The sequence below is a fragment of the Megalops cyprinoides genome, chromosome 11 (assembly GCF_013368585.1).
Source record: "Megalops cyprinoides isolate fMegCyp1 chromosome 11, fMegCyp1.pri, whole genome shotgun sequence".
NCBI lineage: Eukaryota > Metazoa > Chordata > Actinopteri > Elopiformes > Megalopidae > Megalops > Megalops cyprinoides.
This window is the reverse complement of record NC_050593.1, coordinates 30968646-30991376: the sequence shown is the minus strand read 5'-3', so window position 1 is coordinate 30991376 and position 22731 is coordinate 30968646. Positions and strand designations below refer to the sequence as shown.

Sequence of the window (22731 nt, the reverse complement as noted above, 5' to 3'; positions counted from 1 at the left end):
ACAGTAAATCTGCCCAGCTTTTACACCTTCTGAGTCATTATGTGGATCGTTAGTTTACACAAAGGAGTGATTATGAATTTTTATGACAGCCATTAATCACTGACACAAGCAAAGTCAATCAGAGGAGGTGCTGAAATTATAAATGACCCACGCATGTGTTGGAATCTTTGAGTCGAGAAGAGCTCAACATAAGCACAGTAGCATCACTAAAAATACCAGATGCCATACGAGCTACATAATGTGACTCACCACAGAGTATTACCATACCAACGTGGACTAATCATAGGACTATTATTACACAACAGCGTCCCAAAGACAGTGCTGCAGAAGCGAGAAGTACTTCAAAAATGAAAAAAAAGGAAAAAAAAAAACAACATACTGAAGTGGACTACAGAGAGCCTGCAATCTTTCTGGAATGATTACAGGTTGTGACACATGAATAAGCAATTGAAGTCTGGCTGCCCTGTTTGAGCAGAAGGGAGGGTTCAGAACCCAGCAGTGATTCACAGATCTGTTTCATCAGCGGTAAAGTCAAGCTCAGGGGCTAAAGCAGTGAAATGAAACACTGGCGTGTTCAGGTGCTGAGCATGGGGAAGCACCACGCACCACGTTTCACTATTCTACAGGGCGTTCTCATCCCTGAAGTGCGAATGTGAAGGCCATACACACAGGTGAAGTCACATCCGTCTGTATCCATTGCCCCCGGCATGGAATCGGCTCTCTCCAAGGAAGGGACATGACACGGAGGGAAAGTTGCCCAGCGATTTCCAAAAAAAAAGCAAGAGACGGTCCAGTGTCTTATAGGGTTGTCTAAACATGTTGGAAAATGCACAGGTTTTGACTGTGCCAGGTACTTTTTTTTTTTTTTTTTTTTTTTTTAACAGAGATTACTCTTCAATATGCCTTTTTTGTACAATTCAGCAGTCATCCTTTTCACGTCGAAGGAAAAGAGAAACAAAAGAACAAACAGAACAACTCAGAGCTGATTGTTAGTGGAGGAGAAAGAGACCTATTACTATTGGTCTGTCAGATTTCCTTGGTCAGGCATATCTCGGTCAATAACTAAGCCATTTACATATTCATTTGCGGAGCTGGGCGTTTGTTGAAGAAAAATCAGGTTGGCGATTACAACGTGTCAAACCCTACCAGGACCTGAACCCACAACCTCCTATCTGCAAGCCCAGCTCTTTAACCACTGCACTGAGGCTTTGCTTCCGCACCAGGTATGTCACAAGTCATCCACCTCCATGAGCACAGTGAGAGATGTGACACAAAACATTCAGCCAAACCTTCAATCTGCGTAATGCCTTTAACCACACACGAGCAGTTACTGACAACTGCACTGCATGTGCCATTTATTACACAAATATGGTCAAGCAAAAAAATTGCAAAACTCCCTACTAAATTTCAACTCTATTCAACTGGCAGGGAGGGGCAAAGCAAATATGGAACATCTGTTTACCATAATGCAAGGTGTTTCCCGTTTTCACCTCTCAGCTATGTAAACCTCTTCACTATAGCTGTGCTACAGTACAGTACTATGCCAATGATAAAACTTATGTGCCTTAAACAGAAATAAAACTGTCTAAATTTGTATCTTTGATACAATACATCAATTTCTTTATTAATGAATCTGAGGTTTTATCTGATTTGGATTTGAAAGTTTTAATGGCCGGTTTCCTGTTCACGGCCACTGCCCCCTCATCATATTCTTACCCATCTTTCTTTTCAATAGATCATAATCTTAAGCACTTTCAGAAAGAGGGATGGCTTGTTGTCATCATGCTCTTAACTTGTAAATCATCTGTGCTTTCTAACCTGAAATCAACTGGACTGAGCTCAGAAAAAAAATATAAAAAAAAAACTCCAACAAATATGCACAGTGCAGATACGGTTTAATAATGTTTGAATAAGTTCTTATTAATATGTAAGGTACATCACATATCAGTTCATTGGTCGGGCGAGTTCATTTTGCTCCTCGCTAATATTATGCAAGCAAAGCATCGACAGGGGAAAAATAACCAATAAAATATGTTCCCTCCAATACAGCCTGTGGGTAACACAGGACTGAGCTGAATGGTGACAGGTTACTACCTCACTCAACAGCCAGGTCCAGACCTTAGGATGGTAATGTGACAGCTTTCAACAATAGAGAGCCTGGCTCCCAGCAGGTTTTCTCTGATTCCTTCTCCACTTTGCCCAATACAACACTTCTACTGCCACACAGAGACATCTCCAACATCCGCTTCTACACATTTTTCGGTATGGCAAAAGCCAATCTGAAAAACATAACTCAGTTCCAGCTGTAAAAAAGTAACACCAGTACACTGCATCTAAAAACACACCACAGCACTTAAGCTGTCACTTGCAATTGGGTCAAACAATCACTTCTTCAGTCAAACTGGTTACCCCTAAAAACCCCTGTAGAAAACGTTTGTGCCGATACTCACGCGACTGCTCTCCTTCCACAGCTTAAAGCTCATCCACTTTGGCATTGTGACTGTCTGTCTGACTGTCCGTCTGTCTGTCTGTCTGACTGTCTAACTGACTGAGCTGGAACACAGTGAAAGGTCTGGTAGGCAGGCAGAGAAAGCAGACGAGCCCTGCCCCTGCCCCTCACTGACAGCCTGTGGAATCCAGGCACACCTGCAACTGTGGATCTGGGATCAGAGAGTTGCGCACGGACAGCTGCGAGGGAATGAGAAAGAGAGGGAGAGTGAGAGAAAGAGAGGGAGAACGAGAGGAGAGGGAGGGAGATAGAGGAACTAAGAGACAGCAAGAGAGAACAGAGAATAGACAGAGAGAGCGAGCGAGAGTGAGAGAGCGAGAGCGTGAGAGAGAGAGAGAGAAAGAAGGAGAGCGCGAAAGAGAGAGCACGAGAGAGCGAGAGAGAGAGAAAGAGAAAGAAAGAGAGGGAGAGCGCGAAAGAGCGAGCGAGAGAGAGAGAGAGAGAGAGAGAGAGAGAGAGAGAAAGAGAGGGAGAGCGCGAAAGAGCGAGAGAGAGAGAGAGAGAGAAAGAAAAAGAGGGAGAGCGCAAAAGAGCGAGAGCGAGAGCGAGAGAGAGGGAGAGCGGTCCAGTGGTCCTGCCCTAGGCGGGAGCACCCAGATGTCAGAGCACAGGAGCACGAGGACAATCTTGTGACTTCTGGATGCAACAGTGATGCTTGCAGAATAGATTCATTATGAGAGCAAGGGGTGGAGGGCAGATTGAAGTTCCGCAGAACTACACTGGCACGCTGACAAGCTCTGTGGAGCAACATGGAAGTCATCTGAACTACTCACTACACTGGAGGGAAGCAAACCATTGAGCGTCTTTGGCAAACGAACAAAGAAATGGTCCAAAGGGAAGAAAAAAAAATCTGTGTGATGAATGGAACTATACAGGGGAAAAAAACAAGATGCTCCAAAGTGCACTCTGAACTCATGTGCTGAACACATACACACATGAATGCATATAATGTATAGATATGCATGCCTTTGGCATTAGTCCTAATATGCTGCATTGTTAGTGAAAAACTAAGCAAAACATAGAAAGCCTGGAAAATCCTTTACATTATGTGATTGAATTACTGAAAAAAAATGATGAAATTATTGGTTGGCTTGCAGCTTGATTATAGCAGATGCCAAAACCTGCAAAATTAAATTTAGCACTACTTACAAACAGCTAGAAAACGAAATTTAGCATAAGGACGACAAAATCAATTGTGCACAGTATGAAAGAAACCTGGGTGGAATAGAATACCCAAGTCTATCCGGACATGGAAATCGTTTGAAAAAGTAAAATAGCAAATAGAATGCCTGGATATATGCCAAAAATTATTGAATATGAATCCAGGGAGGTTATACTAATGCCATACAATGCTTTGGTCAGCCTACATTAAAGCACTGAGCACAATGAGAAGCACACAATAAGCACATGGAGGATCTCCAAAATGAACAAAGCAACAGTAAGACTTGTTCCAGGTGTCAAACATAACTTATGAGGAGAGTTTCAAGACACTTGAACTCTGTAGTCTCAGCAAAAGGGGAATCAGGGGATTTGAGTTTTTACATCTTAAAAGGAATTAATAAAATGGATTATGGAGGCCATTTCAAGTTGAAGGCAGGCGGACAGTGGAAACTAGCTGAAGGTCATTTTCACACTGACAATAGTAAATGCTTTTTCCACACAGTGAGTTACCGGTGCGTGGAATAGTTTTCCAGGACTCACACTGGAAGCAGGGACCCTCTGATTCTTGACACAGCGCTAGGTATACTCTAGACTACAGCAAGAATAACAAGCCTAGATTGGCCTGTCCTCATCATTAAACACACTTATGTGTTTATGTTCTCAGAACGTATGTGTGGTTTCTCTTCACGTCTGACTGACGCATATTCATAGCAGTTTTAATCTTCCAGCACTTTCCACATTATTGTGCTTATTTCCCCAGAGGGCCTGAGTAGGTAGGAACCAAATACTGTCAGCTGGGGAGCTCACCACTGAAACCATTTTCTGGGCCGTCCCTCTTTGTAATCACCAGCAGTATATAATAAGACCCGGAGACCGCGTGGAGCGCAGCCCCACGAAATGGCCTGGCTCTCAGATTTCCAAGGATAAAAGCCACCTACAGAGACAGAGGCGGAAACGGCGGTCGGGTGGATTACCCTCGCTCGCGTCTGTGCGGAATGGAAAACCGTCTACCACCACAAAAACCAGGGATAAGGTGGCTTTTGGGGAGGTTTCCCCGAGAGCCAAAACAATGACTCATTTTACAAGAGAAAAACAGGGCTTGTTTATTGCCCATGGAAGAACTGAGTCGGCGGCGCTCAGAGAGTAACAGAAGAGAAAATACACTGGGTGTACATTCAGCGAGGGGAGACGCTCAAGCCAAATGTTTGTTTTGGATGGATCATTGCTTCATTTTTTTTTTTTTTTTTACCATTTACTGTTGGAGATGAGTTTGAAAAAATATCAGCGAACCAATGAGAAAAGTTTCTTTTATTAGAATCCTTCATGTTGTGTCCATAACTTTAATTAGAGATATTAAACACGTTTTTACAATAACACGACACTGGCATTGGTGAAAGGAGGGGAAAATGGTCCTTTCTAACTGTTTATAACACTATGAAACGGATCTTAAATATTTTGTCCATCATTGCAAACTCCCGCAATGGCAACAGAGACTACACATATGGAGCATACGACCCATCTGGTGGGTACAGAAGACAAACAGCACATTCATGCCTTCAGTCTACTCTGAAAAATATTATTGGCCAGATTTACAAGTGCTCCACCAAGGAGGGAAAAAAAAGGCTAAAGTTTCAGTGAGCTGTAAACAATAAAGAAGATTAAAGACAGCCCATGCTGCCCAAAGCTAAAAACAAAAACATATATATAATCACGGATCTGACCTTACTAAACACACAAGTAGTGGCAGCCTCGCCAGCTTCACGCGCAGCAAGCTTTGCAAGCTCTATGAACCTCCCCCACAGCCTGAGAGCAGCCAGATCCATCAAACGCTTAGCTAGGCCTTGTCATATCCTTCAGGCGCTGATGTCCAATGCCCTGCCATGCACTCCAAAGCAATATTTAGTGCTGAAACAGAGAGAAGGGGCGTCTGGGGCAGCAGTGTGAAAGGTCCATGTTAGCAAGGTCCAGACTTTCCCTGCGTGATTGGAACAGGGACGAAATCTCAACATCAGGCTCAACCACACTGGGCTGGACGGTTGCCAGGACAACAGTGCATTTGGCAATAAGCAGCTCCAGCGGCCCTGACACTAGATTTACTAGGACAGAGTCACTAGGGAGGGAGCCATCCCAGAGATGGGCAGTGAATAGATAGAAACCCAAACACCTGCCAAACACGACCGCTTGTGTCCAGCAGGTAAACTCTATGTTAAAAAAATTACCATGAATGATTCAGGCTGAGAATTGTATGACAATTAAAAAAAAACTTTCTTACTTTGGCTTCACTTGGCTTCTCATAAGTCCTATAGGCGCACCTTCCTGCACATAAGCTGAAAAGGCCTTTCATCTTTTCACATGACTTTCCCTTTGCAGTGAGCAGATGGTGTCCTTGTGCACACCTGAGCCACACTGGAACAGAATAGCCCCTGCTACAGACAAAGAGGGGGTGAGGGAAACCCCGATTGTGATTCACCTGTCTGTCAGGCATCGCTTGACTCAAGGGAGGCGGAGCCTGAGATTGCCAAACTCACCTCATTGGAAAACAAGAAACAGCATGAGGGATAAGTCCTGGGGGCTTGTTTCACGAAACAATCTTAACTAAGTTAGGATTCTCTTGAGCTAGCCGGATGAAGTTAACCCACTAATTGAATTCAGGTCATTTCCGATTGACAAGGGATTCTGGTTAAAGTGATCTAGTTAACTGAAGTCAGGCTTGACTGCACATAAGCCTGATAAGAGCCTTGTATTTTGCTGCAGGCAAAAAAAAACAGTGTTCAAATGAAGAGTATAAATTTACCAAAATACAAAAAAGTACTAGCCACTGCCTGGCTAGTACTGGCTGGAGAGGAGGCCTTGCAAAAAAAAATTGCAGATTTGCAATTCATAAATGTAATTATGTCGCATTTTCCTTATAAAATAACCTATGGAACTGAAACACTACACTGATACACATAATGTAGCCAGAAAAAGGGAGAAAGTCAACAGCTAATGACAGTTCAAGTTCAAATCAGTAAAGCACTTTACAAACCAACTACTGCTTTTAGTCACTGACACAAGTCCTTGGATAAGCAAACTACTTCCTCAGGACACTAATTGCTAGTGCTGGGGGTGATGGGAGATGTAGTTCTTTTGTAACCCATGTTCCTACCTTGTCACTGTCTACGGTGTTCTGAGAGGTCCTGGAGGCAATAGAGATGGTGTCTGGCTGGCTGCTGCCATCTCCCTGACTGTCTGCATCTTCTCCAGCATCCCTTAAGAAGTGCATATCATATTAATTTTTTGTTGAAATACTGCACAAATAATATAGAAATAGTACATCAACTAGATAAAATGAGAACTTTACCAATCATGCAAAATTAATATATGACAACTGGTAACTCATTAATGCTTGAGTTGAGTTTGATTAATACTAGTGTTGAGTTTATTAAGTTGACCTGTTGTGACATGACCCCGCAAAACATGAAAATCTGAAACTTGCCTATGATGAATTTGGTCTACCATTGAGAGTTTCTCACCTCTTGCTATTGTTGCGTTGCTTGGCTGGGGTTTTGGGCATTTGGATAGGCTCCTTTAGCGCCCCCTTCAGATGAATGATCCTCTCCTGGATAACCTCCCGGATATTCTTAATCCATTCCTGTTTTACTTCGATACTCGATGCCTGCAGAAGAGAAGGATGAACACAAATCATGGTTTTTAATTATCTTCCTAGCAGAATAGAACAGATCTGGACTGAACAGATACACATTTTCTGCCTATTGTATCTTCAATCTAATATCTCCAAAACAGCATGATAATAATATGCAGGTTAACATCATACTCAGAACTGCAAACATGATAGAATTCACTAGCATTGTCATGCTAGGGTTTACAACCCTGTTTGTTCTAGAGAATTATTATTCTTGCATGTGTGTAAACACATGTCAATCATCCAGCTGGTGGCAAGGCTTTGAATACTTTTTGAACACTTGTTTTAAAAAGCAAGTAATAGGTGTTGGACAGAAAGACAGTAACCCTGGAAAAACTCACTGATACACAGCAGTGTGCTCAGTGCAGTATTGAACTCTCTGTACTGTCTCAGTCTTATATTGTGTTTACACCAGTCTGAATCCAGCTACGCTTCAGTGTGGCTGTGTTTTTTTTATTATTATTATTATTCTATCAGCGCTGAATTAAAATGAACAGAACAGGGAGAGAAAAGCAGTGGATATGAGTCGGCTGCAGCTCTTCCGTACCGTCGTCATGTGATTTGAAAAGCCTTAGTCGTTACAACCAGACTCTGGAACTATAAAAGTACCAGTCATCGAAATTACTTTTTAAGCCTTTACCTCGATCGGTAATGTTTTCTCAGACCGATGCAATAAAACGTAGAGCAAAAACACTTTCTTTGGCCGCGCTGTTTATTTATGGCAGGTGTGTAAGAACGAAAACATTCCAACTCCTCGTTCCTCAAAGGAATTGCAAAAACGTGGCCATTTCTGCCAGGCTGGCTTCAGCCATCGGGAGCGCCATGCAGGAGAGTGAACGTGCAGAGACCTGCCCTGAATCAGACCAAGGAAGGCCTGCAGGTCGTATAAATGCACCAACATTATGGGTTACGTTCAGGTGTAGCTGCAACATGAGCACACTATTACTCTCAACTCACTTACTCTATTCCTCACCATCCCTGCTACTCTCTTCACTGTGGCACCATATAATCACTATTATCATCATTCTGGAGTGGAATTAGTGATAAGGAGCAGGATTTGTAACCGAAAGGTTGCCAGTTTGATTCCCTGCTGGGGCACTGCTGTTGCACCCTTGGCCAAGGTATTTAACCCCCAATTACCTCAGTAAATTTCCAGCTGTGGGTAACGTAAAAAAACTGTAAAAACTATGAAAGGCACTCTGCATAAGAGTGTCTACTAAATGCCAATAGTGTTAATGTTCATTTCTAGCATATGTGGTTATCTTCTGCTAGAACTCTTAAATACCTTCTATTGTGAATAGTTATATTTTTGTATGTTTACTCAGGCAATACAGGGGAAATACTGAGGAAAAACCGAGGGTACGAAAGCAGACCCACGTGGGATTTAAGCTTTCAAACCACCGCACCACACCGCCACAGCCACTGAGGGCACTTCGGGATGCTTTCGGGGTATTTTTGGACTGTGGATGACAGAATGATGGATACATATTTACTCAGTCTGGAACACATGCCGTCCCATGGCCCTGCCATTGGACAATATCCTGCTGTTTCCTAAAACAAAGGTGGCCAAATGCACACCTCCTGCCTCATCACCGCAAACTCAGCTCAGAACTTTATTTAGCCCTCTCTCGCTCTGCGCTACGGAGATTCAGATAGTATGTGAGATGAGAATCTGGAGCACAGGTAACTTCAGGCTGTAACCAGGGGAAGGAAATGACTGCATCTAGATGGAGGTGCACCTGGGAGTCACAAAACCACTGCACAAAACACAAGAGCTCCTTCAGAGAACATTTGGACATGGACACGCTACCAACGTGCAGGAAACAATGGAGAATACCAGGGCACTTACTTTCAGAACGGTCTTGTTGTCAGAGGAGGGGGTCCTTCCAGCCCATAAGGCAAACTTACAGGGGTCCCCTTCAATGTGCTCTGTCACCCCCAACTCCGAAGTCTGGTGATAGGCAAGAAAACACACACAGACACACACACACACACACACACACAGTTTAAACGGGGATTTCAGACGTATGGATAGATTTACAAGTTTAATGCACATTGTTGATTTTCTCAGACCATTCTCACCCTCAAAACTCACACACACTTTAACGCCACACAATATAGCACACTGCACCTTCCACCTCTTTACGTAACTACATATCTAAAATGATTATTATTTATGATCATATAATACATAAACTGTCATTTAAAATTTTTGTGTGTAGTTAACGACTTGAAATGTCCAAAAAACACATCGCATATCATTGTCTGAACATTTGATTTATTATATGTTGTTGCCAAGAGGCTTACTTCTATTTATTTCTTCTAAATACAACTGAAAGCCGGAGGTAATGGGTCATGTGATTTGTAGCTTCTCATGAACATGAATATTGTTATCCATGCCCCAAGCTGGAGCTAGCACTGTTACTAAATTCAGACTCTGTGTGTGTGTGTGTGTGTGCATGCGTGTGTATATGTGTGTGTGTGCGTGTGTGTGTATGTTTGTGTGTGTGTGTGTGTGTGCGTGTGTGTGTGTGTGCGTGTATGTGCGTGTGTGTGTGCGTGTGAATATGTGCGTGCGTGACTGCATGTGTGTGTATGTATGTGTGTGAGTGTGTCTATATGATGGGGGGTGAGAGGACACAGTGCCACACCTCAGACCCTTTCATGATCTGCCAGGCACACTGAGCACACAGGAGTGAACGGGCCAGGAAAGCACCTGCACGGTGATGATGACACAACAGAACAGCCAGCGTCCTCTGAGGACACAGGCCATGGCAGCCGGGCTCAAACCCACAGGCTCTCAGAACCCAGAGCTGCCCCGGAGCTCGCGAGCAGACTGGCAACGGATCAAAGAGAAGCTCAGCGCCCCATCTCAATCCACAGCGCTGCAGTGTGAACAACGGCTCCGCTGCAATCAGCTGCACGTCAAACGCCCACCCCGCGGCATGTGCTGGGAGGCGTTGTTATCAAGAAACCGCTCTCTGGCTGCTTACTTACACTGTGTTAGCGTTAGCATCCAGTTTTGGTCTTGAAATAATGCAGCAGATTTAAACGCAATGTTGAGGCAAAACTGCTATGCAGATCGTATTGGGACATAGATGGTTATGAGTAAGAAATAATTGCTGTTAAAAATAATCCTTCCTGTGTAAAATAAGCCTTCCGGTTGTTGTGCTGCAGTTCCGGTAGTCCCAGAAATGAGGTAACGCTGGTCACACACTCAAAGTGCGGACAGAGGGGGCCATCCCACCCCACCCTACCTGCAGCTTGTTCTTGTAGACGTATTTAGTGCGCCCGGCTGAGTCCTTGATTTCCTTGCTGAACACCAGCGAGATCTCAAAGAGGAAGAGGTGCCGGTCCCGGCCTTTCCGGATCAGGGACTTGGGGTCCCACACCTGGAACGTGTCCTGAAGGATGAGTTCGCCCTGGACGTCGAGGTTCTCATCGAATCCTGGCGGAGATGACAGGGGGGTGGGGGGGTACGGACGTTAAACAGAGCGGCAGCACGTACAGCTATCCCATGTACCACTGGGTTTACTGAGTACACTCTCCCCTGTGTCATGTAACTGATAGGCCAGATTTCCAGGAATGTGTTGGCTTAGAAACTGATTAATTTCGTGTTAGAGCCTGGAAAGAATGTTTCACCAACGTGAAATGATGGGATTTGAGACTTTAACATGTACTTTTACATGTACATTACAATGTATAGACAAGCCTCTAATGTGCTGTGGGCAGGGCTGTGGTACAGGGTGAAAGTAACTGGCCCATCATTTGATGCAATATTCCGGTACCTTCCAGCATGCTGACGTGCATGGCGTCATTGGCTCTCTTTGGGACACTCAGCATGACCTCCAGGCCGTCCTTGATCTCACCTTTACCCTCCTCACAGCAGGTCAGCAGCTCCTGTACAGAGATAAGCATCCCTCGATCAGCTCAGTACGGAACATTACCGCCTCCTCCAGCCGCTCGGAATCACCACCTCCCCACCTCTGCTGCGCTGGAGTGAGTCCACAGCAAGGGCTTGTGTATTCATGTTTATTATTTGCTCATTCTAAAACCTATTATTTTCTCATTCTAAAACCTATTATTTGCTCATTCTAGAACACTGTCCTAGAAAGGCAGGTGTGCAACTGTTCCAACAGGAAATGTTCTGCAATAAGTTCCTAAATGTTCCTCCAGCAGCAGAACAGAACAGAACACACAGAGAAAGGGTGAAGCTGGTGTGTTCTAGCCAGGATATGTGGGCCCTGAAGCACAGCTATGCACATACCGCAAAGAGTCAAGGGGCCTGAATTGTAACATGAGCTAATAAGGCTTCATAAGTGAGCAGAAGATTCCTGTGAAGAAAACACAGAGAGAAGGGCAGGAGAGAAGAGAAGGAGAGAGATTTCCTGATTTGGAAAAACTCACCATCTTCCTTGGAGAGGAGGGGGTGTAACACAAATTTAGTGTTACTATTTTTCAGTACTATAACATCAGATGAAACAAGTGTAATATCAGAAGCATAATCTTCGCAGAAGAATACGCTTATTTAATTATTCTTTATTTTATATCCTTTAATATCTTTTCCATTCTCATGTTCTTTTTGCAGGAATTGATTTCATACTGTACAAGCATGAAAATCATTTTATGGTATGTTGTTGCAAAATGCATTATTGATTTATACTTGTTATTGCTAAAGCTTTGGCAATAACACACAATAGCCTAGATGATGTTCAAATACGTTGTGCCAATACAGCATGTGAAATTGAGCTAAAATTGAATTGACAGGGTGGCGGAGGAGATCCTCCGGGAGATAATATCATTGACAAGAACACTAGCTCATTCTTGCCTTTCATACCTTGAGCAGGAGCTGATATTTAGTGATCCTCTGCACCGGCTTGATAAGGTAGGACGAGATGGAATTGGCCAGGCCGTGTCTTTGCTGAATTTCCTGCAAACACAATCACCGGATTTGCTAAGGCTCTGACAATGTAAGAATCCAGACTAGAATGTGTTTCTGTTAAGACTTTATTACAGAAACTAACAGCAGAGGCAACGTACCAGAGAATAGGGACTACAAATGTACCGTTTCCAGGTAAGAACAGAAACAGCTCCTTAATGCCATCTACAGGCCAATTGTATGTACTGCCATGTTTTCTTGTGTTCCAGTACATCTTGGAGGACAATTAGACACAACAAAGAATGCTACTATTTTAAGCAAAACACAGAAAATAGCAACCCTTTCAAAATAAAGACAGAGATAATATATATTAGGACAGAGAGGAAGTATAAAAGTGATTAACTTACATCAAAAAAGCTCCCAGCATGCTCCAAGATGAGTTGGCTTGAATCAGGTTTATTTTTACAGTATGTGACATACATTTGGAATTTATCAGCCTTGCGAAAAGGAAGAAAAATGTACTGTCAGAGAACATACCAGCTGTCATTCTTCTCACTGTCTTCACGAACAGTAGCAATCTCTGCTCTTAGGAATGCTTTTGTGCTATTATATACCATTACTCATTGCATTACATAAATTACATAATCATTACATGCACAGGAGGCTTTACGCAAGGCGATTAACACAGATTTCATATTACAAGTAAATTAACTGAAGCAACAGAGGTTAAGTGACTTATGTAAGTGTACATCAAAAGCCAGACCATAACCTCCTGGTCTTGTGCTGCAATGGATATTCCACACAGCAGCCTAGAGCAACACTTTCTAAGAGGCTTTTGAAACCAAAGATAAGATTTGCCACTGTCTTTCCCATGACAAGTTCCATCTCTGAAGTTACGAATTTTCCAAAAATACCATAGCACAGTAATCATCTTCCTTCAATTTCTTTCAACAGCCCGCACATCCCCCCCCCCCCCCCCCCCAAGATACACACTGCATAGCAGCTGTTCTACTGTGCGTGATGTTCTACAAACAGCAGAACAATCATTGCCCTGTGTGCAGAAGTGCATCTGAGAACAGAGCGACTCCTTAAATTCACGACCTTACCCATGTGACGAAACAGTGTCCGACATCCTCTGGTAACTGTTCGTAATTCACCAACTCCTTGAGGAAAATGCTGGAATTGAGAAACACAATTTACATACAGGTGTAAAACAGCTCTCTAACACACTCTGTATGAGGTACACACACAGGAAAAAAGACAAATGCAAAGCAATTTGCAGAGCTCACATATCAAACATTTATACAGCTGGATATTTATTTGGCTGTATACAGCAATTTGACAGAAGTACTTTGTTCAAGGTCAACAACAGCAGTTCCCCACCTGGGACCTAACCACTGCTTTTTACCACTAGTCCACACTGTTGGTAACAAGTTAAACAGAGTTACTGCTGTACTGACATGAGGCTCCTGAACAGACCAGAAAGGACAACATTAATTTATCTAATCTTCTTTCCCCATCAAATATCTATATGCCTCTCAAAGAATTTATCGCCTGTACATCTATTAGGCAGCAGTGTAGTGTAGTGGCAAGGAGCAGGGCTCATAAGCCAAAAGGTTGCCATTTCAAATCCCCACCAGGGCACTGCTGTTGTACCCTTGCACAAAGTACTTGACCCAGAATTGCGTCAGTAAATATCGAGCTGTAAGAACAGACAATAATGGATGTAACAACTGTAAACTATGTAAGTCGCTCTGGATAAGAGCATCTGTGAAGCAACTGGATATATTAGATGTTGTTAGATTTATTGAATGAGTAGCGAAATGGCACATCATCTAAAAGACTATTGATGAGAAATCCATAAGGCACGTACTTATTATGGAAATCATAAATCTCCTGAATGTTTCCGAAGATGATGTGCTCCTTGTTGGCGATCCCTGGTGGAATTTCTTCCACCCCACTTGTCATCTCCCACAAGTAGGTCTAGACATGGTGAGAAACAATTAGGCCTACCCATCACGTACCACCACGCATGCACTCAACAGTCTCTCTCCTGGGTGCACCTTCGCAGTCACTGTTTATTGATTGCAAGCTGACATTTCTCTCTTTCCTGAAAGCTTTTGTAATCAGTTATAATGAGCAATGAGGACATCCCTGAAAAACAGCCAAGTGCTTACCTCTAAGCATTCCTGCAGGTCCCTGACATAGGCCTTTTCTGTTTGTAAGAGCTCAGCCATTATAAACCTGGATGAATATAAACACACGAGAATGTCAGTAATTTTCAGAGCAGCGTTATATGGCACAAGAGCATAATGCTTAAGACTCTGGATTGATGGCTCCAGTGATATGTTTTACATTTGACTGTGATGCAAATGGGCAGAAATGCACACAGTTATGATGGTATCCTTGGCCTTTGCAGTAATGTTAAATCACCCCGTCGATGATGATTCCTAAGACAGTGGAACCTGAAATTATCACCCTGTATTATGGTTGTTGATTCAGAAAAAAATGTACCGAGTTTTATGAACAATTCCTGATGCAGAACGTCAAATTTTCAACAAAGTACCAACGACCGCTAAAAATAATCTCAGGATATTCCCTGGTTTCTCGGGTCCTTTGCATCCTCTGGGATCTTCCTGTGTGCAGCTCCACACTCACTCTTTCTTCCTGGCGGACTTCCTCTTCTCTTCGTTGACCTCGTGGTTGGGGTCACGCAGTTTGACCTCTGGGTCGGTCAGGCTGGCCGGTATGATGTCGAGCTCCAGGTCTTTATTATCCTGCCAGAGAAACACAGGATGTCTTCAATCCAAAATCCTGTTCTTCCGCCACATGGGATATTAATCCACACAATAACACTACACAGGATTATTCTCACTTTCTTTAATGCACCTGATATGCACATTATTTATTCTGAATAAAATAAATGTGAAAGAAGAGGATGCAATTTTCATTCTTTTGGCCCTCATTTCAGCTCAGCTGTCTTTATTGAGTCTGTGCACAAATGGAGAGAAAGGCATGTCCTGTGAGAAATTGCCTGTTCATGTATATGTCTGAATGCACACACACGTGTCATATTTTCTGCGTCGGTGTGTATGTGTCATGCTTGTGTGTGGTTGTGTGCATATGTCCATTCATATATAAAGACCGCGATCAATGGGCTGAATAAAAGGAATGTAGACATGGCAGAGGAGCTGTATGGTCTCCACAAATCAGATCCGTACAAAAGAAAGCGTTCTGAGAAACAACTACAGGTGACTCGAGAGGAGCTGGAGACCATTTGCCAGAAATAGGTAGTTGCATCTTTGAAACTACATTATGTAGGTACACGGGATGGTCAGATTTTCCCAGACTAGATTAATTACATTTTTTCCAAGGGGAGAGACACTGGGACCCAAAAAAGGCAGGCAGGAGGAAATCACATCATCCTTAGTTTAGTACATAATATAATCTCTCATCTTGTAAAATGAAGTAATTGCCAGAAATATATGTTAGGACAAGAAAGCAAATTGGAACAAACATGAGTGGCAATTTGCATCAACATCACTGTCAGGTAGGTTCTAATTGCGAGCAATTTGGCCGGGGTGGTTATCTCAGTGTACAAAGATGGCAATGAAGGAGCAGAGAGACCAGAGCAGTGCATCTGTTTCAGTTAGGGGGGGGGCATCACTTCCTGTTTCCATTCCCCAGGGGCCTGGAAGGCAAGCCCTTCCCTGTCTATAAATAACACTGCCCTTCCAACAAAGATACTGCAACGTTCTGAGACATTTTGAAATGCAACACAGGAATTAACATGAGCTAATTGTATCACAAATCAAAGCTAACAAGCATGCCCCCTACAATCTGACATGTAGCAACACTCCCTGCGAGCTGAGAGCTGAGGTTTTACACATATTTATGCAGATGATTGGAAATCAATGTAAGCCGCAGGGTCATGTCAGTCCAGTGTCCTCTGAGTATGCAAGTTCAAGGCTGACTGATATTAACACCACTCAAAAATAATCACATTTAATGCTCCACTGGAGAGAAAACAGCGCTGACAGAAAGACAGCCTGAGAAACTAAAGCTGCACTAGAGGCAATAAGGCTGTACTGTACAGACTAAAGCTCTGAGACAGAAACTAAAGCTCTGAGACAGAGACTAAAGCTCTGAGACAGAGACTAAAGCTGCACTGATGAGACTAAATTGGTACTGGAGAGACTAAAGTTGCAATGGAGAGACTAAAGCTCTGACAGAGGGAATAAACCCCGACTTGAGAGACTAAAATTCTGCTGGAAAAATGTAAGCCCTGCCGGCGAATGTGATGCAATGAGTCTCACCTCAGAGCTGATGCCCAGTGCCTTCTCCAAGCTGCAGCGGTACTTCCCCATGCGCAAGGAGAAGTCCCGGTAGCGCTTGTCCACCGTGGTGACCCACTTCTTCAGCTCGTTGACATGGACATGGCCCTTCTCCACAAAGCTGTCCGCCAGCTGGATGAGAAGCTTCACCTTCTCCTTAGTTTGCTGAAATGTAACATGAGTGTGTTCAACAACACGCGTGTGTCTGTCAAAGAGCGTATGCTTGTCAACATGTGTGCATCTGTTTGTCAACATGAGTGTGTTCGTCAAACAAGTGTGTGTTGCATGCTTTTATAAGCATGAGTGTTCATAATCATGTATGTGTTTGTTAACCTGTGTATGTTTATCAACATGTGTGTTTATCAACTTGCATGTGGTTATTAACAGGAGTGAGTTCATCAACATTTGTGTGTCTCAACACGTGTATGCTTATTAACATGCGTGAGTGTGTTTCTCCACACGTATGTGTATATCAACATGCATGTATCTATCAACATGCATGTATTTATCCCTTGCAGTTTAATCACTGTTAAATATAGCCGAAACATTCAACATCAGCGTCAGAGTATGTGAAAACATGGAGATAAATCTCTCGCTGAAGACCTGAAAGCCTCGGCTGTTGATTGATGCAGCAATACAGACAAGACGGTCAATCATTTTAAGGAGGAATAAATCTTTGGGGAGAGTGTTTTTTCGGACTGACGTTCCTGGCAGGTGATTTCGGTACAGAGGAAAAGCGTCGGAACAGTAGCGCTTTCCCCTCCGTGTCTTACCTTGGCAGAGACTCGAAATTCTTCATACTCCTTCAGCAGTTCCTGAGTTTGCTCACTCGTTTCGCCAGGGGAGGTGTGAGTGGAGAGGTAACATTCTCCTGTTTCCTGGATCCAGTCTAAGGCCTGCGGTGAGTCAAAGGGAAACAGAGGGAAACTCACTCACTTTCCCTCCCTTCTCTTTCTCCCCTTCTCTCTCTCTCCCTCACACACACACACACATTGCCTGTTCCCTCCCAATGGCACCCTCTTGGGGCCTAATTATTCCAGCACTCAATAATGCATCAGATGGAAATGCAATGAGGCTCACTCCTCATGCTGCAGAATGTAGACAGAACAATTCCCTTCTATTTGTGAAAGAATTCAGAAAAAAACAAGAGAATAATATCACATTCTAGACAAATCTACCAATCAGACAGCACCTCTCCACTTTGGTGTGTACCCATGAGACTTTCCCGTGTGGTGCTGCACTTTAACACCGTGAGAGATATTCACCTGCTTGGGACTGTGCTCTAGAACTGGGAGCAAGACTCACCTGTGTGGGTCTGCATTAGAACACCATGGGAGACATTCACCTGCTTGGTTCTGTATTAGAATAACAGGAGAGAGACTCACCTGTTTTGCTCTCTATTGGAACACCATGTGGGAGGTTCACCTGTTTGGCTTTGTATGAGACTACCATGAGAGAGACTCACCTGTTTGGCTTTGTATGAGACTACCATGAGAGAGACTCACCTGTTTGGCTTTGTATGAGGCTACCATGAGAGAGACTCACCTGTTTGGGTTTGTATGAGACTACCATGAGAGAGACTCACCTGTTTTGCTCTCTATTGAAACACCATGAGAGACTCACCTGTTTGGCACTGCGCTCAAACACCACATACTGCTGGCACTGGTCTAGCCGCCGTTTCTTCATGGTCCAGAAGTGCAGAACACGGTTTTCTCTCTGGAGCAGCTCATTCAGGATAGCTACAGGGAAGAGGAAGAGACGTCAACGCGAGTATCCATAGCTTACAGCAAAACATTCCTATCTTTTGGACTGTTACATTATATTACATCATTTTCTAGCATTCACCATTACTGCCGGGCACCTTATATTTCTTTCATTTCTCACATTACCCATTTATATAGCATATGTATTAAAGTAGTTTGTATTTAGTACTCATTAGTGCTCCACGCTCCACCCAACATTCAAACCCACAGCCAAACACTTCCTTAATCACTGCTTCACACTGACACAAGTACTTCGGTTCAGACCACTGAAGGTAAGACAAGTTAAGACCGTATAGGTGAGACCATGTAGATGGTAGCAGTGCTGAAATCCATTAGGACATGGATAAGAAATGCTCAGAGAGTTTACAGACAGGGATGCTCTATTAACGCAAACAAAAAGAATTCCACCCGAGGAGTTCTGAAACAGACCTGAGCACCTGCCAGAACAGAAGCCCACACTGACCTTTGACCTGCTGCTCGGGCCCGCGGGTGTGGCTGGCGGCTCCGGGCATGCTGACGTTGTTTCTGTGGATGTACTTGAGGAAGACCTCCGCGTTCCTCCTGGCCAGTGTGCACGCCTGCCACATAAGGGTTAAGCAATCTATCACAGAGTCACAGAGTCTTAGCCAAGGAGGCTGCATCACTAGCAAATAGCAATCGAGTGATTACTACTCCCTGGCTGTACATAAACACAAACACGCCACATTTTATGCAGAATTGGGAGGCCTTTCCTGCACTATATCAAGTAGCACTCAGGCTCCAATAAGCTCCAGGGCATTATTTGTAACCTAAGCTTTCCGCTGGGGGACTCATGTCATCACGCCTTGTACCGTTCCTGCCGTACATAACAAACAACCCTACAGGCTGGCCTAAAACAGATGCATGTGATCACTGAAGAATAAATAGCCCACTGTAAAATCAGTAAAATACACAAGCTCTTTTCATAAAATTTGGATTAAACATCATCCTGACAGTAAACGTCCAACGGCACCATCTGCATTTATTCTGCACTCGAACTGCTGCTGGAAGATTCCCTTTCATGGCAAGCTGCATTTCAGGAAATAATTGTTTTAATGTACACCTTTGGGGACCTTAGGGGGAAAAAATGCATGCATTGTGACATGCATTGTGAACACCGATATTTTTGAAATCATCATTGTGAACACATCATTGTTAGCTACATTGCTAACACACAGACATCAGTCCTGCTGCAGAAGCCCGGGCCAGCACTGTGCCCGTCCACTCGCTGGCCGAGGCTGCTCTGTGTTACTGATGTTGTTTTAAATTGGGGGCGCGGGTACTGTCACAGCGGGGCAAGGTTGCGGGGAGGAGACAGGAAGCGTAATGGAGTGTCGCACTCCATCAGAGAAGTGTCCCTGGCCTACATAGCAGGGGGAACAGGCACTCCAAATAAAACAGGGGAGGAGAGCGCTGCACAGAGGGGACGTCTGCAAGGGCCAGGAAACCGAGACGCCGTGGCGCTGCGTGATAATAACAGACTGCACGGTCTTACCGGAGTCGACCAGGGGAGGATTTAGGATGAATTCAGTTCTGAAAGCTGCTAAACCAAATTAAGATGTGAGTCATTATAGACAAAAATAAGTTTGAATCATACGCCTTGTTTGAACGGCTCTGTGCCCTCCACATGTGTGTAGATATTATGGGATAAGAACTGAAAGCATTCACGCTGTTTCCTCCTCACTTCACCTCTCTTCTTATGCCACAGGACTGGAGTAGTCCGGGGTCAGAAACAACCATGGACAAACAACTTCTGCTCAACGTGGCAGAGTTTCAGTAAGGTTTCTTTTTTTGTAAAGAAAAAGGTCATTAGGATTGACCATGTCCTATCAGGACATGCTTTACCCTGAGACTCCATCCCAATGTGGCCCACAGACGCTGTGATTTGTGCTTCGCCCTCAGGGTGGAGTGTGGAGGACAGTACCTTGAGGAAGGCCTCCTTCTGCTCCAGGTGCTTGCTGATGAGGGGGAGCACGTGGTCCATCTCTGCGCTGGCCCCCAGCTTGTCATGGCCCCCGCACCAGTCCTCGTCCCTGCGGTACTCCTGCTCCAGACTCTCCAGCACACTGCACACCTGCAGAGCAAACAGCACACCAGTAACACACTGCACACAGCACACCATTAACACGCTGCACACAGCACACCAGTAACACACTGCACACAGCACACCAGTAACACACTGCACACAGTCTAACATTAACACACTGCACACAGCACACCAGTAACACACTGCACACAGTCTAACATTAACACACTGCACACAGCACACCAGTAACACACTGCACACAGCACACCAGTAACACACTGCACACAGCACACCAGTAACACACTGCACACAGCACACCAGTGACACACTGCACACAGCACACCATTAACACACTGCACACAGCACACCATTAACACACTGCACACAGCACACCAATAACACACTGCACAGAGTATGACATTAACACACTGCACACAGCACACCACTAACACACTGCACACAACACACCATTAACACACTGCACACAGCACACCAATAACACACTGCACACAGTCTAACATTAACACACTGCACACAGCACACCAGTAACACACTGCACACAGCACACCAGTGACACACTGCACACAGCACACCAGTAACACACTGCACACAGCACACCATTAACACACTGCACACAGCACACCATTAACACACTGCGCACAGCACACCAGTAACACACTGCCCACCAGGGGGCACTGTATGGCAACGTACCTGCTCAGAGGTCTTGTAGAAGGCCACAGAGGCGTTGACCAGCTTGAGCCGGTCCTCCATCTTCAGCATGAGCTGCTGCCAGTGCAGCGCCACCTTCTCGGCGCAGCCGCGGATGGCGTCGGGGTCGTAGTGCCCGGCCTGCAGCATGACCTCCGCCTTCTGCTGCACCTGCAGCGCGCTCTGGTGCGTCTTCTGCAGGGAGTTAGCGTGGAACAGGGACTGCAGGAGGAAAGCACGACCCATCAAGAGGCTGGATCAGGACAATCTAAGAGCACGTACGGTCTCGTATACGTTGTCTTTCACAAGCCAAATCAATGCATTTGCGGTATGCATGTACAGTGATTTTGCTCAGCCAAAAAGCAGGGCAAGAACGAGGTGAAAACTAGGTCTGAAATGTAATCCTTGATGCTATTTAAATTTATCACCTGCTTCACACAAATGCTGTCATTCATGAATTATGAATTAAAACAGAAAAGTGATTACAGGGACAGAATGGTGATATTTCCTTAACCACTTGACTTTCCAGTCTGGTGTTGATTTCACACCTGCCGTTCTGCACACAGCTGCATGTCTGCACCACTCCCCTGTCTTCCCATTCATGCACAGTGAACTCACAGAATGAATCTTTTATTTAGCCTAGTGTAAGAGCCCTGCCAGCTTAGCTCACTGGCTGGGGCTGGGAGAAAAGATAAATCAAGGAAGCAAACATATTTTAAGGGTTCATTCAATCCCTTAGAATTTAGTCAAACAATGAAACCACTGAAATGCAGCTGCTGTGTCTAATCTTGATTCCATCTCTTCTCTGACAGACCTCAAGATTGATTTCATTGCTGAAGACTTAAATTTGCTCAAAGAGAGGAATAATGAAAAATATTGATTGCAAAATAACTAAAAATGGATACTGACACTATGAACAAAATAAAGTAGCCAGTGAAAACATGGCATCTTTTTACATTTTTAAAGCAAGCGATTGTCTCATACTGTGTTCGTAATTGTAAATGTAATTTGTTGTTTCACATTTTGACTGACATAAAGAAAGGGGGAAACCTTCGTGGCTTCCGTTAAACAACAAATACTAATTTCTGTATGTTTTATGACCTTCCATAGACAGCTATGAACTATCATAAAATACGAATTGAACCTCTAGTTTAAACACTAATTAAAGTACACATGAAAACATGCCCTCACGTCTCTCAGGAGACAAATGTGACTCTGACCCAGGCACAACGTAATGAAATCCTTAGTAATATCAATTTAGCTTTTGATCAAATCCAGCCCTAAGACTCCCTATAAAAACACCACTGCCGGTCTTAAAAGTGTGGGGATATATACTTTGCTTAAGGACACTTATTAAATGAGGACGCTTATTGTAAGACCACCTGAAAGGTCTTACTGAGAGCCTATGCTGAGAACAATGCTGCTGTGAATATGCACCTATTTACCCTACATTACATTACTGGCATTTAGCAGACGCTCCTATCCAGAATGACTTACATCAATTACTGGTTTTTACAATGTTATCTGTTTATACAGCTGGATATTTACTGAGGCAATTGTGGATTAAGTGCCTTGCCCAAGGGTACAGCAGCAGTGTCCCTGTGGGGAATCAAACCAGCAACCTTTCGGTTACAAGTCCTGCTCCTTAACC

The 22731-nt window shown here is 44.1% G+C and overlaps 1 protein-coding gene across 3 annotated transcripts in view; it reads right to left on the bottom strand.

Moving 5' to 3' along the window:
* The window catches only part of kalrna (kalirin RhoGEF kinase a), a 165513-nt gene that overhangs the window by 45579 nt on the left and 97203 nt on the right, over positions 1 to 22731 (bottom strand). For all 3 annotated transcript variants that reach the window (XM_036540637.1, XM_036540640.1, XM_036540639.1), the window contains exons 17-33: positions 21084 to 21302; positions 20271 to 20420; positions 18792 to 18906; positions 18189 to 18304; positions 17339 to 17461; positions 16548 to 16730; positions 14890 to 15008; positions 14409 to 14475; positions 14105 to 14214; positions 13338 to 13407; positions 12639 to 12728; positions 12190 to 12282; positions 11141 to 11252; positions 10610 to 10800; positions 9202 to 9303; positions 7183 to 7325; positions 6816 to 6918 (exon numbers count right to left, since the gene is read on the bottom strand). In XM_036540637.1, coding sequence (XP_036396530.1) covers positions 6816 to 6918; positions 7183 to 7325; positions 9202 to 9303; positions 10610 to 10800; positions 11141 to 11252; positions 12190 to 12282; positions 12639 to 12728; positions 13338 to 13407; positions 14105 to 14214; positions 14409 to 14475; positions 14890 to 15008; positions 16548 to 16730; positions 17339 to 17461; positions 18189 to 18304; positions 18792 to 18906; positions 20271 to 20420; positions 21084 to 21302 — 2106 coding nt within the window. The remainder of the gene's footprint in view (positions 1 to 6815; positions 6919 to 7182; positions 7326 to 9201; positions 9304 to 10609; positions 10801 to 11140; positions 11253 to 12189; positions 12283 to 12638; positions 12729 to 13337; positions 13408 to 14104; positions 14215 to 14408; positions 14476 to 14889; positions 15009 to 16547; positions 16731 to 17338; positions 17462 to 18188; positions 18305 to 18791; positions 18907 to 20270; positions 20421 to 21083; positions 21303 to 22731) is intronic.